This window comes from Zosterops lateralis (genome assembly GCF_965231275.1).
Source record: "Zosterops lateralis genome assembly, chromosome: 2".
In the NCBI taxonomy this organism is placed as follows: domain Eukaryota; kingdom Metazoa; phylum Chordata; class Aves; order Passeriformes; family Zosteropidae; genus Zosterops; species Zosterops lateralis.
The window spans coordinates 63,308,086-63,326,416 of NC_139763.1; the positions used below are offsets into that span (position 1 = coordinate 63,308,086).

Genomic DNA, 18,331 nt, shown 5'->3' on the forward strand with positions numbered 1-18,331 from the left:
CCTGTTTTAAAATAATGTACACCATAGGTGTCCAAATCATTTGTCTTAGTTTAATTCAGTCAAGAGACTTTGTAGTAATCCTATTTTTCATCTTTTAAAGGATCTTTTCTTAATACAGTGGGAGGATGCTTTACTGTTTTTGGAGCTATTATACAATTGTAAACATGCTATGATCCAGCTTCCTGCTATTGTGAATGTTTGGACTGAGATAAAATAATTTGTTTTAAAGGAAGTTTCTTAAATACACAAAACTTTCCTTCATCTGCATGTGGCTTGATTTACAGATTGGTCCTGGTATAAGTCCATAATAATTAAAATGAAAATTATAACTGCTATATTCCAAAGCTGGATTTTTGATGGTGCATGGCAATCATGAACATCAAATAAGGCCTCACATGCATACTGGTGTTAATGTATAAATTATATTTACATAGCTGCTCTTCAGTAGATGTGCAAGCAAGCTGGAAAACCTGCTGGGAAAACTTTAGCTACGGACATTGAGGATGTTGCAATTGTGTGCTTGCAACAAAGGTCAAGTATATGTCAGCACAAGGTTGCTGGTGTGTTCTTTGCAGCCCTGTATGACGCAAGATTCATGCTGAATTACTTCTAAGGATGTTTCCTACCTTTTCAGGAGCATTCTGTTCCTATTTTCCCTAAGTTAAACATGAAACTTGTTAATTTGTAAGCAAGCTTTGTATGGTCTTTAACTTGTTTTCAAAATAAAACTGAGTAGCCAAACTTGGTGGTCTGTGGTGTGCCCTTTAACCACCAGCAAATGTGGCTGAAGGAGTGGTGGAGCAGGGGGAGAAATGGGAATTTTCTATGATCATGCTGTATGCCCCTCCCTAATAGCTTTTGAGCCTGTTCGAAGGAAATTTACTTCAATCACTAGTGTGAAAATAAGTGTGAGTAAGGAGGGAGAAACTCATGTGCACTGAGGAAAAGCTCCCAGCATGTGCTCATTTCTTATTAAATGCCAGGCAGTTTGTGTAGGAAGATAATCTAAAACACCCAGAGTGCAGTGAAAGCTCGTGTTGGAACTTCTGCCCTCTTAGACCAAGTCAATGAAGCACAGGACACAAATCCTTGGAAAGAAATAGCTCTTGGAGATGCTTGGGCTTTGTTCTTTTTTAAGTAATAAAAGTACAATAAATACAAGTATAATAATAGTTAAGAGTCTAATAAACAAAGATAGCTGTGCTGCACTGGAGAAACCACATTTCCAGCCCAGCAAATTCCAGAAAAGGGTTAGTATAAAAATGACCTCATTGGACAATTATCTTTGCAAATAGTTTTAAAACTCCTCATAAAAAAATCAGTCCTAATGCTGAGACATACTTTATTACTGAAGCAGCAAAATCAGTATCTTGTGCCACCACATTTAGTCGGTGGAAGGGGCTGTGTTGCTTTCATGGGTCCCAAAGAGACTGATGTTCAGCTGGTCTTTGCATGAGTAAAGTCGTTGTGACCAGTCAATGTGATTGATGTAATCAGGGTTTGCAAAGCACACTGAAAGCTCCAAGGCCTCTATGCTCCAGCTGAAGTTTTGCAGCTTTAGTAAAGGGGCACAGGGCAAGTTTTGGCATGAAGAAAATCCTTGGGGCCTGCAAGACTGAAAATGCAAGATTTTGATTACCTGATGCCTGTCAAGGTGCGTACGTGCATTTGTTCATACGGGTTGGGTGGGAGGATGGTGATCTGACACATCCGTGTTAGCAGAAGTTTGTGGTTTAGAGACATCAACAGAGCTGCACTCTCACTGACATTGCTTGTTCAAGGGTAGGAGGAGATTTTATTGCTACAGAGGAAGCACCAAAGAAGAGCCTATAGTGCTGTTGTCACACAAGGAGATTTTCTGGAATGCTATACACAAATGTTTTCACCTAGTTTAGGGTATTTCACTGCCAGGGATTTATAAAGAATGTCTTTCTCTTAAACCCACTTGAAGCAAAAAGTTCAGAGAAATGCCTCTGCTCACTCACTACAGGCTACGGTTGCTAATTTTCAATTGTTTTTCAGGTTGTTGGTTAAGATTAATTTGATTCCTAAGAACTACTTCCAGGAGAGTGCACTCTACTTCTTGTGGGCTTAGGAAATCCTGGAAGTGGAGGCATGGGAAACATCCTCGCTGGGGAGATGGCCAGCAGCAGGACAGTGTTGCCTGTTCCAGAGCGCACTTTCTCATGTGGTCAGAGGCAGAACGTGGGACTGAGAAGGATGGGAAGGGAGAGATTGCACCAGGGTCCTTAATGTGGCTGTGCAATTGCAAGCAGCAAGAGGGCTGTGGTTTGCTTGCTGATCTTTATTTCATTACCAGTTGGCAGTACCAGCTGAAATGAACTGCCCTGCAGAGGGGACACAGGATGCCATCCCTGCACCCTCCCAGGGCAGAATGTACCCAGGGTTTGAAGCGCTTTGCCTGCTGAGGACACAGGGTGGTACCTGTGTGACAAAGCACAAGGTGTGATGCAGCTGTGCATGCAAGGGCGTGATTTATACTGATATCCAGAAGCCTTTGTAAGCAAGGAAAGCCATACCAGGAATGATCATTTTTGTCTGATGCAATTGCACTGTCACCAGGGCTTAATCTGATAAATTGCATCAGTCAGGGATTTTATTTTTTATTAACGTGGTTCTCAGTACTAGGGCAAATCTGTTAAAACAGACACAACTCTGACAGCCATTTCCACAGAGAACAAAAAATGTGGAAGGTCTGTATAAGTAGTTATGATTCTTCTATAAACAGATAAATACAACTGAGTAGAAAGAAAAAAAAAGTGACGCTCGAGTCCAAAAGCTTTGATCAATGCAAAACCTCTCTGATGTCCAAGCAAAAATAACCAGAAGTATCTGTGAAGGGTTGAGGTTTTGCAAATAGGCATAATTTACATGCAGCCATTTCCCCATCCAGTAACAACAGTGGTGTCCCTTCAGATCCCACTGGCAGTTTGGTCAAATTCTTTATTGATAAGGGATTCCTGCCTTAAATTCATCACTGCAGTCCTGAGAGTCCAGCAGTGCCCTGTGTAGTGCTCTGAGAAGAGCAAGCCACAGATACACGTGTATAACTGGGGAGTGAAAAATATTCTTTTTATCAATAATGTCAGTGTATAGAGAGAGGCTTTGAACTGTTAGAAGTGGCAACATCTGACATATACCTCTCATCTTTAAGAGAAACACATAGATGTTTGTTATGGTCCCTATGGGTTTTACATGACTGTGGAAATACTTACAGAAATGGTTTTTATTCTTCATATTTCAAGCTCTGTATTTGTGTAGAAAACAAAGACATTGGGGTCAGGCTCACCACCACCAAGAGGCACAACCAGTCAGTTTCACCTCATCAGCCCAGTAAACCCTTTCCAGCTTTGAAGGCAGAGCTGATGCCAGTGCAATCACAGCATTACCAGGGGAGGTGATGCTGGGGAGTGCCAAGGGCCTGTTCAAGCCATGGCCTGAGTGTCCCTGAGGCTCTCCTGCAGCAGGGCTGTCACTTGGGACTCACTGCTGCACCAGGTGCTTCTCCAGGGAGGCTCCTCTTAAGGCCTGGGGCCTGTAGGACAGAGCTGGTGAAAAGCTGCCCTGCAGGTCTGTCACCTCCTTGCTCCTGTTGGCACTTGTGCTGGGGCTTGAGAGGGACATCTGGACCCCAGGTGACACTGATGGCAGAGGGCTGGGAGCTGCTACACAGTGCAAGGAATGTGAATGCACAGTAAAGGCTGGCCAGGAGAGGCTGTGTCCCCTCCCTGGTTTAATTCTGCCTGTTACATGCAGGAAAATGGGTGTGATACATGCAGACATCTTTATAATCCTTGAGTTTTACAGCCTATGGGCTTTGTTCAAGCAGAAATTCTGCCAATATTTAGTATTTGGACTAATATCCAGAAGCTCTCAATTTAGTAGGTTTTTAAATTCATATGTTTGTAAATTCAACTTCAGAAAACTGATTTTACTATAATTGAAATCATGGCTTTTATTCCCACTGGCAATTACCATGAAACTACAGCAACAGTTTTAAGAGAAAAAAATTAGGATAGTAGAATTACCTAAGGTTGTGTAGCAGATGGAAACAATGAGTCAGGACTGCCTGACTGGACCACGTTTCACACATGTCCATGACCTACACTCTAAAAGCAGTTGTAGCAAGATGTTTAGAATAAAGATTTTGTCAGGTCAGATGCAAAAAATTATCATTAATCCTGTATTTGACATTGCAGTGTTTCCTTCGCTTCTTTTTTTTTTTTTTTTCCCCAGTAGGAGCCTTTTTTTTTCTTTCCTTTGTAATTTTATTGAAAAGTCTAAAGGCTTAATTTAGAAGGTATTTTAGAATACAGGATTAAAACATTCAAATCAGTACATCTTAAAAGGAGAAGGGGAAAAAAGTGCAGCAACTTAAATATGGTTTCACAGAAGGATGCACCTTTCTTTGGAAGTACACACATGTTAACTCTTCCTACTGCAATTTAGATTTAGCTACCATATCCAAGGCTTTGGGATGGATTATTAAAGGTTATTGTTGCTTGATTCATCTGCTACCTCCCTTTGTCTCCCTCCAGCTGTAACTTGAAGCATTCTGAGATAAAATTTTGGTTTTACTTGTTTATGGAGGGGAGCCCTAAGAGCCTTGCTTGATGAAAAAGTGCATAAAACTTGACTTGAGAAGGTGCTTGGTGCACTAACAATTAAAAAAAAAATAGCACTTACACTGAGGCTGGTTTGTGAACTCTTCAAGAGGAGCAATGCACAGAGGGCCATGAGACAAATTCTTTGCCTGCCATCTGGACGGTGCAGGGCTGGCTCTAACAGCCTGTTACAGCAGCTGGGAGGGAAGCGACCCAGGAGGGTGTGTTTCCTTCTTTCTGACAGCTGGCATGGTCTCCACTGGCTGGGACCAAGTTTTCTGAGATGCTTTGCTCTCATTTTAAATTCTTTTGTGCTCCTAAAGCCAGTTGTGAGGAGAAGGCAATGGAGTCAGCTGTGCTTTAGGGGTTCAGCTTACTTTTCCAAGCTGGTCTGTCTACTTGTCTGCAGTTCAATGGTTGATGATAGACAGTCCTAAACCCCAAACCTTCCACAGCACCTGGTACCATCTGAATACAAAAAGAATTTAAATGTGCTTAGAAGCTGGGTAAAGTTACTGCCACAGTTTTACAAGAATCATAACCAAGAATGTCTAAATCCCACTGCAACTCAAATGTTTAATTTGGAGTTTATGTACTTTGATTTGTTCTGTATTCACTTTTCTGTAATTGGTTTAATTCTAATTATAAAGCAGAAAGCCAGACACTGTTCTCCTGTTCTAAGTTAATATACATATATGAACATAAAGGAAAAGCCTGAACAAATTACTAGAATGTATAGATGTAAAAATACTAGTGAATTTTAATTCTATAACATATTAATGCTCATGCTGATTTTTGTTTGGGTTTGTCTTAAATCCAGAGTTTTGACAGTAGTCTCACTAAAAGTAGTTGCTTTACATGTGAATGACAGATATGTGCAGGTAGTAAGAATCCTTACATACAAATATTTTTCCTTTTCTAAGAAGCTGTCATCATGTAAGTCTGAAAATAAATAAGCTTGTTTGCAGCAGAGAAATGGCCTTCTAAATGTGAGTATGGAATTGCAGACAACAAAGAGGATTTTTAAGATCTTTGAATCAGACCACTGTCGATTTGAATCTCAATGACTTAAATCCAGGAGATGCCCACAGCCTGAACTTTTTATATTAAGTGTAATCTTACTGCACAGTGTTAAAAGTAACATTTCAGTTAAGACTTGGATGAATGTCAGATTGAGAGGTCACTGCATCCTTAAATCATGGAGGTTGGAAAAGACCTCTGAAATCAAGTCCAACCTTTGACTGGTCACCCACCACTCTGTTAAGTGGCCTGTGGCACCAAATGCCATCATGTTTAGTTGTTTCTTGAACACCTCTTGGGATGGTGAGTTCACTGCTGCCCACGGGGCAACGCATTCCAATGTTTAACAACCCTTTCCATGATGAAATTCTCTTGATGACCAAAGTAAGCCTCCCCCGGTGCAGCCTGAGGCCATGTCCTCTTGTCCTGTCACTTATTACCTGGGAGAAGAGCCAACTCTCACTCACCTCTGCACAGCCTTTGCAGGGAGCAGTGGAGTCTCCCAGGGCTCCTTTCCCCAGGTTTGACACCCCCGGCTCCCTCAGCCGCTCCCCACAGGATTGTGCTCCAGGGCCTCCCCAGCTCCACTGGACTTTATTGTAGGAAGGAACCTGACACAGCTGAGCTGTAATTCACCAGAGCTGAGTACAGGGGACAATCCCTGCCCTGATCCAGCCGGCCACTATTGCTGATACAGGCCGGGGGGCCATTGGCCTTCTCGGCTGCCTGGGCACACTCTGGTTCAGGTTCAGCTGCTGTCGACCAGCTCCCCCGGGTCCTTTTCTGCTGGGCACTTTCCTGGTGCTTTTCCTCCTTTCCTGCCCCCAGCCTGTAGCGCTGCTGGGGCTGTGGCGGCACCCGGCGTGGCTGAACCAGCGGTCCCAAAGGCTCTGCAATTCCCGCCCTGCTCTGCCCCTGTACAGTTATTCCGTACAGTCATTCTTACACACAGCTCTGCGTTTCTCCCCCTCTCACCACAAAGCTGTACGGGCCGCCGGGCCCCACAGAGCACCAGCACCGCCTCAGCCGCTGGTCCCGCCCCGTGTGGGGCCGCGGGCGGGGCGGAAGTGACGGAGCGGCGGCGCCGGCGTTTTCCCGCGGTCGGGGCGGCGGGCGGGGGCCCTGGTCAGTGCCGCCCGCGGCGGGCGCTCCCGCCATGCCGCCCAAGCCCCCGCGCAGGGCGGGCCCCGCCCGGACACCGCGCCCCGGCCCCGAGGCCTCCGCGCCGCCCGCCGCCCCCCGGTAAGCGCAGCGGGAACGGGAACGGGGCGGGCGGGCCCCTCGGGGCTCCGGGCTGGGGGGCGGTGTCACCCCGAGCGGCTCCGGCGGCGCCCGGTGCGGGTCCCGCGGTCCGGTGTCCCCGCTGCGATGTGTGATGCTTTCCCTAGGCTGGAGGTCGGCGAGGCGGAGTTCACCGGGCTGTGCGATGCGCTGAAGGTGTCGGAGAGCGTGAGGGAGAACGCGTGGAAGAAGTACGAGAGCCTGTGGGCAGCGGACGGAGCTCTGGTGAGTGGCGGCTGCGGGGCCTGCCCTGAGCCCGAGGGTCCCAGGCCAAAGCTCACACGGTGACTTGGCCTTTTCCCAGTGACGGTGCACTGAAATGGGATGTTGCCCTGTCCACGTCTGTGTAAACCGGCTTCTGTAGATTTCCCCTTTTTTGTTAGCGTTTTGTGATAAAGGTACGTGCTCAGGAGTGCTTTTAGATCACTAACAAGTGACAGTAGGAAACAGCACCATGTGATCAGCTGATTCTTCGAACTGCAAGTTATTTCAAATATGCATTAATCAGCTTCACACAGGTAGTGTGGTTCTGTGTATCTTTATTGTGTGGTTCTGTGTATTTCCCCCTCCCTCTCCCCCCCCTGCATACTTTATGAGGCTGCAGAAAGGGTATGGAGATGATCATTGCAGAGACAGGAGTGTCTATATGTTAAATTTTTTTTTTTCTGTTGCATAATGTTAACCTGTGCTTATCATTGAGGCATTTCCGTTCAGAGTTAGTCACTGGGCATGTGTAAACAGATTAATAAAATGTTAAGCCCTTTCTTGATTTTTTTGCTTTTGCTTCTCCTCAGTATGACTGCTGTGTCAATGAGCTGTCTCAGGAACAGCTGTAATACAGCTTTGTTATAGAGTCTGGATGCAGTTTTGTAATATCTAGCTGGGCTATTATTCCCACTGTGTGGACTTGCACTGATGTACGTGTTCTGACTTCTGCTTACCCTTGCCACAGCTATGCTGTCACTACTAATAGTTTGTTATCTGTGTTTTTTAAAAAGCAGCGTGGATTTACCAGGTCTTGATGCATTCATGTCTCAGAGTAATAATAGCATGGAAGGGAGACTGTGCACAGCTCTTTCAGTAACAGATACAATTTCTGGTCATGGATGTTCATGGGAAGTAGTTACCTCAAAGCATAGTCGAGTTCCCCTATAAGAATGAAAACAGGAGTAGTCAGTTCCCTTGACTGAAAAAAAACCACAGCATGTTTCAGTATAATCCTGCAAATTTCATTTACAGGTAGTTTTGTTTTCACTGATCATTACTTAGCAGTGGCCAGATAAGATACATGATGTTTGAAACCTTCCAGCCTCTGAAGATTGTTTCCTTTACCTGTTCAGAACCAGACCTTCATTATGATATACAGCTAATATCTGTTGTCCTGCAATTAAAACTGGTTGTTGAGACCCTTTCGATGTACATGGAAAAAAAAATCTACCATTCCATTGTATTTCAATCCAAGGCCTTTTCCTCAAACTTACAGGTGTATCTGCAGGGTGTTGAAATGAGTAAGCTGTCAAGCCTGTGCCTCCGTGGGGACCTGGAAGGCACAGGAGTTGCTACTTCTAGCTGAGAGCAGGCTTCATCTCACTCTGAAGTCAAGCAAATTAACAGCCTGGCTAATTGCTGCTTCTTTTCCCAAGTCAAGCTGTTATGGTGAGCCTGGCTTCTCAGGATGACTCTCTAATTCAAGTTGCAGAGATTCAGGAGGAGGCTGCTCTTTTCTTCTCTCTGGTAAAGGTATTATGTTGGAGGGGCTGTCACAGGGTTTGTCCTGCAAGCACCAGCTGCATGTGTTTTAATCAGTGAGGTTCAGTAGTAACCTGTTCAATTCTGAACTGGAGCAGCTTTCTGTTCTGGAGCAAAAAGTTAAACAGCAAGCCACCAGCTGAGACAATACTTACCAGGACACTTCTGTTTAACAATGTAGTTGGTTTCATTTTGAGGAAGCTTAAATCATAAATCTGCTGATGGAAATAGAGGTGGCATCTAAGAATCCCCCTCTCAAGCCATTTACCAAGACCTGAAGCCTTGCCTTTCCTGGCTCACTGGCCTTGTTTTTGTGGTTGGTATTCGAATTGTGCCTGCCAAATCTCTGAGGATATGAAGAGCACTTGCAGTGGTAACTAGGAAGCAGCATGGCCCAGACTTTAGGTACCGTGGTAACTGGCAGATACTCAAAGTGCAGATGTGGGTTTGGATGTAGTCTGAACATCTGCTGTATCCTTGCTCAATGAATATTTAGTGACTTGAAATTAAAACTGTCCTTTTTGAGTCGCTTAGGGTGCATATGCAGAGACTCTGCAAACCAGGTACATGTGGCTTAAAAGTATAGAGCAATTATTTTTGGCAGGCACATACACAAAAAAATTGCTAGAATGTAGTGACCTACCAGCCTAAATGTGCCTGTGCTTCTGTGAGACACTTTACTGGCCAGGCAGGCATCAACCAGGAGGAGAGAACTTTGCTGCTCCCTAAATGAATTCCAATGCCTACTGGAGCCACTGCTTTTTCCTTCAGGATGTCACACCTTTCCATAATGATATTTTTTCTTTTGAGCATTTGGGCTACTAGTGATGATACTTTGAAATTTCAGCTTTCTTATCTTGCACTTTCTTTCTGTGCACTGCTCTCCAGTTATCTGTTTCTGCAGCATGTGAGTCAAGGATATACAGCTGCACCCTATTGCAAATGAGCTGTGAGTCCTTGAAGCAGCTGAACCTCTTTGAGAGGAGGAGAAAGGCGATGAGAGAGATGGTAACACAACTTTTATGGAAAATGTGGCTGGCCTGTGGTTGTAAAAACTAGATCTGCAGAGAGCAGTTGTTCAAAAGCTGTCTGTTAAATGTTTTCCTTCATAGTGGGAGAACATTAAAGCTTTCCTCTGTGACAGCCAAGTTTAATGACATTCTTCTACAATAAAATGGTAATTCAAAAATCTCTTACAACCCCAAATGCTGAATCAGCACTCTTGGTGTGTGGGGTGAAGGAAGGTGTCTGATGTGTAATCAGAAAAATGTTTCTTTTTAGATTATTTTGATGTCTGATGAACTCCCACACAAGCTTATTGTGAACATGGAAGTGCTTATCTAAACAAGAGCTTTTCATTGGTGTCATACCAATATTTTTGTTCTCTCTATAATTTCTTTATCAAACCAAGCTACCTAGATAAACAGAATCTTTTAGAGTTGTAGTTTTTGTAGTCTTACTTTCAAAACTTTTACACATTGATTGTTGTTGGCTTAACACTGGCTCTGATCCTTGCTTCTCTTATACTCTTTAATTTTTTGTAACTCTCCTGAAATCTGTATTATGAACTAATTGTGCTTGTAAATTCTAGATGGAATGAATAGATTTAGTGGAATCACTAATGTTCTTTGGTGAGCAGCATGTGATTGTTGGTGTAAGGGATATTAGAAGTAGTCCAGGAAGCCATAATAATACTGCTACGAAAAAGCTCAGGGCATTTGTTATGTTCTGCTGCTCTTTGTTTTGGTAGAGAACAACAAAATGAGAATCTGAAGTAGAATATGGGATGATATAAGCAGGAAAAAAAAAGCTTGAGTGAATTGTTGCTGAATATATTGGAAAGAACCCGTGTGAGGAACAGATGATATGGTGCCTGAATTGGAACCAAACTTCTTCAAAGAAAATTGAAGTGGTTTAGGAAATTGATAGAATTTGGAATGTGCCAAGGAGCTTAAGGCATAGGGTCTGGTATGCTTCGAGCTCATCAGCTTAGTTGGCTGAAATATGTGGTGCGTGGGTAGGAGCTCCATTTTTCTGTTGGCTGTTCATAGCACTGTTTGGGAAATGTGGCTCACTGTTCTCCTGCTGCAGCTCAGCTGTTCAGACTCAGGAATTCCTGAGCTGTTTTTATGAAGTATCTGTCTAACCTGCTGCTAAAAAATTGTTGTGTTGAAAGATCTGTAGTCTGCATAGTTAGGTTTTCCTAGTTTAGCTGTATTTGCCATGTATTTTTTTTCCCCAAGTGCTGTACTAATTTGTCTCTGTTTTATTCAAGCCACTGGTGTAAAGTTCTGTACCAGCCAATTCTGTGCCCCATGAGAAATGTATTACTGCTGCCTTTTCTTTTCCCTCAGGAAGTCTCTAGCATATGAAGATATTTTTGGCTTTTTTTTTTCTTGTCTCTAATTACTTGTCTTGCATCCTGAAATTCTCCCCAACTGGTGACTTACACTGGTATGTAGATGCTGCAGAGCACTTGGTGTGTGCAGGAATTGAACTACTTCCTTAGTGAAGAAAATACACAAGGTAAACTATAGCTTAAATTGAGGAATGAAATAAAGATGACTTAAATATGGAAGGTTGGTCTGTATAGACCAAAGAGTTCATGCTCAGCAGGCCAAGTGTCCCCAGTTCATAAAATTTCACATTTAAATTAAATCAGTTCCTTCCAGTTGTGGTTTCTTATTAAAAAGAGAATATTTTAGTTGGTAAGCCACCTCATCCTCATGTTAAAAGACAGAAGCCTCTGGCTTTTGGCAAAAGCATAAAACACATATGAGCTAATAAAGTATTTTCTGTCTAGACTTTGTTTCTAATTTATAGAACTGCAGCTGAACTGAACCTGAATCCATTGAAGCTCTGGATGGATTAGCAAAATTACAGGTATTTTAGGATCCTCTGTTATTAGAAAAAGAAGAGCTATTGAAAGTCCCCAAACAAACACATCATCACCATGGCCTCATGCTGATGATATTCAGTATCTTAGCAGCAGATGCACTACTTGTATGTGCCCTTGCACTTTAAAAGCTCAGGCAACTGGTATAGAGTTTCTTTTTTTACTTATCTTCTTCCTGTCCTGAGGAGAGATTGATGACCTCTCCAGTCTTGCTACATGCAAAAGTGTAATGGGAACTTTGCGTATCAGATGAACTATTTTTACTATTTCAATACTTTCCATTGACTTCATTACTTTTAGCTAGTATTATATTTGAATTTGATCTCATCTGTTGAGAGCTAATAATAATATTCCATCCCAGACGATGTTCAATAGAAAATTTAAAACTGGTATTGCTGAAAATGGAGGATCTGTCTTTACACAGAACTTCTTATAGGTAGATGGGGTTATAATGGTCATAGATTATTTTTTTCCCTGCAAGTTTTTGTTCTGAACAGTTTTCTATTGTGAGAGCTTCTTGAGTCTATTCTCCAGTCATCTTCCACCCACTGTAATCATAAACATGTAGACTCAGAATGGTTTGGGTTGGAAGGAACCTTTAAAAGTAATCTCATTCCAACCCCCCTGCCATGGGCAGGCACAACTTACACTAGACCAGGTTGCTCAGAGCCCCATCCAACTTGGCCTTGAGCACTCTCAGGGACAGGGCATCCACAGCTTTCCTGGTTAGCCTGTGCTGGTGTCTCAGCACCCTCACCGTAAAGAATTTCTTCCTAATATCTGATATAAACCTGCTCTCTTTCAGTTTGAAGCCATTCCCCCTTGTCCTATCACCACATGCCCTTGTAAAAAGTCCCTCCCCAGCTCTCTTATAGCTCCCTTTAGGTGCTGGAAGATGCTGTAAAGTCTCCCTGAAGCCTCTTCTTCTCTAGGCTGAACAACCCCAACTCTCTCCAGTCCCCTGATCATCTCTGTAGCCTCCTTTGGGCTCTCCCTAAAAAAAGTCTGTGTTCTTGTACCATCAGTCTAGTTCCCTATATTGATTGGAATGTAGTAACTGAGATTTTATTTTAGTAAGCCAAGTTCCACATCTTCCTCTTCAAAAATCAGGTGCTTGGTATTTACAGTGAGACATCCTATATCCCATTTGATTCAAGTATCCATCTGTGTTTGCATGTTTCTCATGTACATTTCCCTTGACCTTCTTTTACACAACATCATTTGAAGTTTCTATTCCTGGGTCACTTCTGTAGGCTGTCATCAAAATTGTTATCAGTGTTGGCAGAAGAGTAAACATCTCTAACTGCATACAAGAGCTGAGACTTCCTGGGACTGTCTCCTCCTTGGGACTGGTTTAGCATTGGAGAACCTCTGGAGGCAGAGAACAGAAGTTATTTCTGTTAGTGCCTTTAACACCTTTCAGCCACCTCTGAAAAGAAGAGAGGAGAGTATCCCATTTTATGGTAGTTAAGTGTTGGATAAGCATTTTAAGCCAATGACTCCTCTCAGGTTGTTTTCACTAGATTTAAGTAAACTAGTAATCTGGTAAAAATCAGATTGAATAAAAATAATGGTAACTCCAGAAGGAGAAATGTTTTGAAAGATTTTTTAAGAGTTTTAGATCTTTTCCTACAGAAAACTATATTGATTCAACAGAACTGACCAAAGTTAGAGCTTTGGTTTCTTGGAAACCTGAATAAAAGATGAGAAAGAGAAAGAAGTCTATATATACTATGTAGGTGTTAAATAATCATAGGGCTAGTGATTGGTAGGTAGGCTTTGGGTCATGATGGATTAAGGTCACTGGAAGTCATCTTACTGAAATTGAAGGACAGCCAAGGACAAATGTTGAGCTGTTGTCCTGCCCATTTTCTGTAGTGATTATGTATAAACAAAGATCTTGAGTCAGACTGGTGAAGAAGAAAACCCTCAGAAATTAATTTCTGGCTATGAATTTTTCTTCATTTCATTCCCATGCATTCAAGTCCATCTGAGATGAACCACCTGCTTTGGCTGTAAACAAAGTGAAGTTGGAAAGAGTGATGCTGCTGTGTTTTTTTGTTCAGCAGTCAACTTTAACTCATTTGTGTAGGAAAGAAGTGAACTTGGGGAGGGAAGGGGTGTGAAGGGGAAAGAACTTACTAGTGTGACTTGCTAGGAAGACATCCTCTTATCTCTTCTCCCCTTTTCCTACCCCATGATGTTTATATTTGTTCTTGTTTCAGCTGGAATAAAGCTGATTTTGGTCCCAGTAGTTGGTATAGTCCTGTATTTTGGATTTAGTATGAGAATGTTGACAGTGCTGGTGTTTTAGTTGTTGCTAAGTAGTATTTGCCCTAAGTCAAGGACTTTTCAGGTTCCCATGCTCTGCCGGTGGGCATGCACACAAAGATCTGGAGGGAGCATGGCCAGGACAGGTATCCTGAACTGGCCAAAGGGGTATTCCATACCACAGGACATCATGCCCACTTTATAAATTGCTGGAGTTTTTCTGAGAGTTGCTGATTGCTGCTCAGGGATGGGCCAGCCATTTTTCAGTGTGTGGTGAGCAGATCTATTGAGCATCACGTGTTTCTGTTGGGTTTTATGCCTCCCTCTGTCTTTCATTTCCATTGCAATTATTATTAATGATGTTGTAATTATTGCTGCATTTTATTTTGTTCCAGTTATTAAACTATTTTCTCAAGCTGTGGTGGTTGGTTTCTGATACTCCTCCCCACTGTGGGGATGGGCAGCGAGCAAAAAGCTATGTGGTACTTAGTTGCTAGATGGGGTTAAACCACAACAATATTTATGGATTGAAATCACTGGAATCTTCATGCATGGCTATGGCAAATCCTTATTTTCTGAGAAAACTGCAGTTTGCCTGCAGTCTTTGGTTGTTTGAACCAGCAGTAGCTGGTGGGGTAGTGCCAGTCTAGTGTTCTTTCATATTCTCCTCTACATCTCAGCTATATTATAAGGCAAGCATGCTCAGGTGCTGCTCACCTTTTCTTTGCTACTAGAAAAAAAAACCCAACCCATAATCTGTTTATCTTGGGCTGCGTGTGATTTTTACTGTTAGGCCAGCAGTCATCCAACATCTTGTGTTGAGGAGAAGGTGTCCAAAGCATCCTGTACCATCAGCAATGGGTGTGGGATATTGAAATCTGGCTCACTGTAATGGTTTGAATCTCATGGATTGCTAGGCTGCCTTTGAGATTGCCTTCTTGTTTAATGATAGAAACAAAAGAGTTGTTACCCCCAACCATACTGGACAAGGAGTTTAAAGGTCGTTCTTGCAAAACCAGACCTTGCTCCTATCAAATAAACCACTGGTCTTGAAGCATTCAGCCTGCCAGAGTTGAGCTAGGTTGCCCGGGAAAGCAAGTTTGGATAGGCAACAAATCAGGAAAAATGTCACCGCTTGGTAGCACTCAGTCCTCCTGCCCTACAAGATGTTGTATTTACAGGACAACATAATGGTCTGAGTTTACAGGAGCATGGAGTGAAAGGAACTCATTTATTAAACAAGGTCAGCTGACTCCAGGGGCAGGGGAGTGTGCTCAATGTGAGTAGTCATCCTTCGTGGTAGTTCACTAGCTAGCATTAGCCTTCACAATTTTTTATATCCCTTTATGTATCAACAAATGCATCTCAGTCTGTTAATAGCTTATTTCAAAATAATTTTCTCTTGTGCAAGGAGTCAGGATTTGTAGAAACACTCAAATAGGAATGCAGGAATAAAATAGTGACTTAAATAATTGTCAGTTACCACACTGTTGAGGGTGGCTGGTTAGTTTTGTGTTGAAGCCTCTTCTATAACTTTTAACAATTGCATAAGCTAGTGAAAGTTTTTTTTCTTTGCAGAAGGCCCCCAGCCAGTCTTCCCTGATGTATAAATACTGTTCCCAAGAAAGACACAGAACAATTGTTAAAAAAAAAAAAAAAAGTGCCAGCTAGTGAAATTGTATCATTTATGGGCACAGCAGGTAATTGGCCATGGTTACACTGCTGACTAAGCAAGGACTTGAGTGGATGCTGACGGTGCAGAGGGTTTCAGAGCAGGTTTTGAAGACCACATGAGATAGAGTGAGCTGGGTCTGGTGCTTACTCTTACTGCCTTGGGGCAATGTTTTCTAGAGTGAACAGGCCCCTGCAACTCAGGGAAATAATAAAAAAGCAGGCCAGGGAGTGGGCTAAAGCTAATCAATGTGGAAGAGCAGGAATACAGTGTTTCCATTCACTTGCTCCTGATGCTCCATTTCATCTCTGTCCCCCAGCAGATGTCATGTTCGACCTAGAGCTGTGGAGAATGTGTTCAGATCCTGCTCCTTTGCTGTGGGCCTGAGTAGTGTTGGAGTTTTATTTACAAGGATGCTGGATGTCTGAAAAGTATTTTACAAGTTTGCTGTTTCTGCAGTTTTGGCCTGCACCTATGCCTAATTCTATCTTCAAGATAGCTTTGTTTCTAAAACTTGGGATATACCTGCTTAAGGGTTTTTTGCCTTTGCTTCTACAAGTCATTGTTCTTCAAGGGTTTTCCACTGAGTTGTTTTGGTGGAAGGGTATTGAAATCTTAAGTGATGCCTGTCTGGCTCCAAGTGAGTGGCTTGTGAACCATCATCAGGAGCTCTGCTCTATCTGTGACTGTGGGTTGGCTTCTTTTGATGAAGGATGATTGGTTATAACTTGCACCTTCTGAATAGCAGAAGGTAAACCTTAAATGTAGATGTATAGTAGGAAAATGGTTGGAAGTGCTTGTTACTATCAGGCTTTACTAAGCAGAAATGGGTTTGTGGTTCAGCAGTGATGAGTGGTTGACACAGCTGTACTCACTTATGAGTGTTTATTGCCTGTCATTGCAGAGATTTCAATTATGTTTTTATGGCTTGGCTTTTTACTCCTTAACTTTCAGTGTTTTGTTAATGTCAAATATGGTAATTTGGGGGGGGGAAAGGAATCATGACTTCTGCTTTGCATAAACATTCCATGGAACCAAAGCTTGTATTTCGAAGCTTTGCTCAATTGTATGGGTAAAATTGATCTTGTACTGTGGAGTAAGAGTTAAAATGCTTGGTCTTTTACCTGTGTTGTAAAAACTGGAATGGTTTTCCATTATCAAATATTTGGGTATCACAGTCAAATGTTGTGTTGAGGATGTTTTGTTTAACCACTTCTAATAATGTTTGGACAAATTAATTGCCTTCTGTTTGCTACCCATTTTTATTGATTAATAAAAACTCTTTCCTCTCTTTTTTCAAAAAGGCTTGTAACAAAAAGAAAAAGGAAACATGGGGAGTATGTATCTTTATTGTAGCAATTGATCTGGATGAAGTGACATTTACTTTCACTGAGCTTTTGAAAAGTATGAACATGAGGTAAGTGAGTTTAAGTATGTAAATTTAGATTTCAGCAATTAACTTGTCAACATTTTTTTAAAGATAATGTTTTTAAAGCATAGTGAATCTTTGTGCATATCAGACTAGTTGATTTTACAATGAAGGTTACTTATGGAAGTTCTGATTATATTGATGAACTAGAAGTCTTGCTGTCATATTTTAGTTGAGGGAGCAGTGATACTTGTTTGATTCATCTGTGGTTGGCTTTGATTGTATCACTCATCTCATTCTTGTTCTTGCTCTCCCTGAACTATTATCAGTTTATATTGGTGCAAATTGCACTTGAAATATTTTCTTTCTTTCCCTCTATGATGATTTTTCACAAAACCTTTTTCCCAGCATTAGGTTTAGGCTAAATCAAGAAGTGGGAAAATTAATGTTACTCTTCAAACAGTTTACCAGCTTGCTGCTCTTTCTCAAACATTTTAATGCCAGGTTAAACTTTGCACTTTCATACACTCTTTTTGCTAGGGGAGCGTTACTGTTATATTGTATATTAATAAAGTTCATAATACAGAAATTAAGATTATAATCTCTGTTTTTAAGGTAAATTTAGGTGAGAACAGTAACCTTGTGTTAAATTCATCTAAAGAAAGAATTCCAGTGCCATCTGCCTAGGAACTGTGTGTGGAAAGCATGGACAGGAGCAGAGCCTCTTGATGCTGTAGGGCAGGAGGCTAAGTCCTGGCAATAACCTCAGGCTTGGGCCAGAATATGCTTTTCCTTGAAGTCATCTGTTATGATTAGACTTCTCCATGCCCTCTTCTACCTTGCATCATCTCCCAGAGCAGGGTCAGGTCCAATGTTTGGACTTAATGTCACCAGTGTTGACTTCCTTGGCACTGTGTGGCTGAAAGCCAATTGCATTTGTGCAGCGACATTCAGCATGTTCCACTCAAGTTCCACAGACCAATTTATGCTGGAAACTGAGACTTTTTCCCTTAGGGTTTCAAAGAGTCAGCTGTTACTCTGCTGATTGTGATGCAATACTCAATTGCTTGTTAGCCCAGGGCTTTTTCTCAGCTATAAGGTCAAACTGGCAGAGATTTCTACTAGTCATCTTACCCTATAGAGCCTGCAGATGTGTTGGAAAAATCTTTTAATTCATGGTAAGAGTTCTTAAATGAGCTTCTGACTGGTTTTGTATCTTGTATCTTTGATCTGAAAAAGATCAAAAAGTCTCTGAGAATATTATATTCTGATAAAGGATCAAAATATATTTGATACAGCGAAATAGTTGAAAATATTTGATAGCTTCCTCCTCTTTGATTTTTAGCAATCTGCTCATTTTAGTTATGAACATAACAAAATGCTTATATTACATGGATGAGTAGGGAGAACTTTGATGCCTTGTGTAATAGTATTGCCAAAGGGTGGAG

The 18,331-nt window shown here is 42.0% G+C and overlaps 1 protein-coding gene and 1 long non-coding RNA gene across 2 annotated transcripts in view; one reads left to right on the top strand and one right to left on the bottom strand.

Annotated features, from left to right (window-relative positions):
• Positions 1-1,336: 1,336 nt before the first annotated feature.
• Positions 1,337-6,680, bottom strand: LOC310906540. The gene is made up of 3 exons (XR_014589421.1): positions 6,113-6,680; positions 4,708-5,093; positions 1,337-1,615 (listed from the first exon to the last, which is right to left on the bottom strand). It is a non-coding gene; the product is annotated as an uncharacterized lncRNA (long non-coding RNA).
• A 121-nt stretch (positions 6,681-6,801) lies between these two features.
• Positions 6,802-18,331, top strand: part of RB1 (RB transcriptional corepressor 1) — a gene marked incomplete at its 5' end in the record, with an annotated part of 70,275 nt that continues 58,745 nt past the window's right edge. Inside the window, 3 exons of the mRNA XM_083855877.1 lie at positions 6,802-6,887; positions 7,034-7,151; positions 16,819-16,931. Coding sequence (XP_083712003.1) covers positions 6,802-6,887; positions 7,034-7,151; positions 16,819-16,931 — 317 coding nt within the window. The remainder of the gene's footprint in view (positions 6,888-7,033; positions 7,152-16,818; positions 16,932-18,331) is intronic.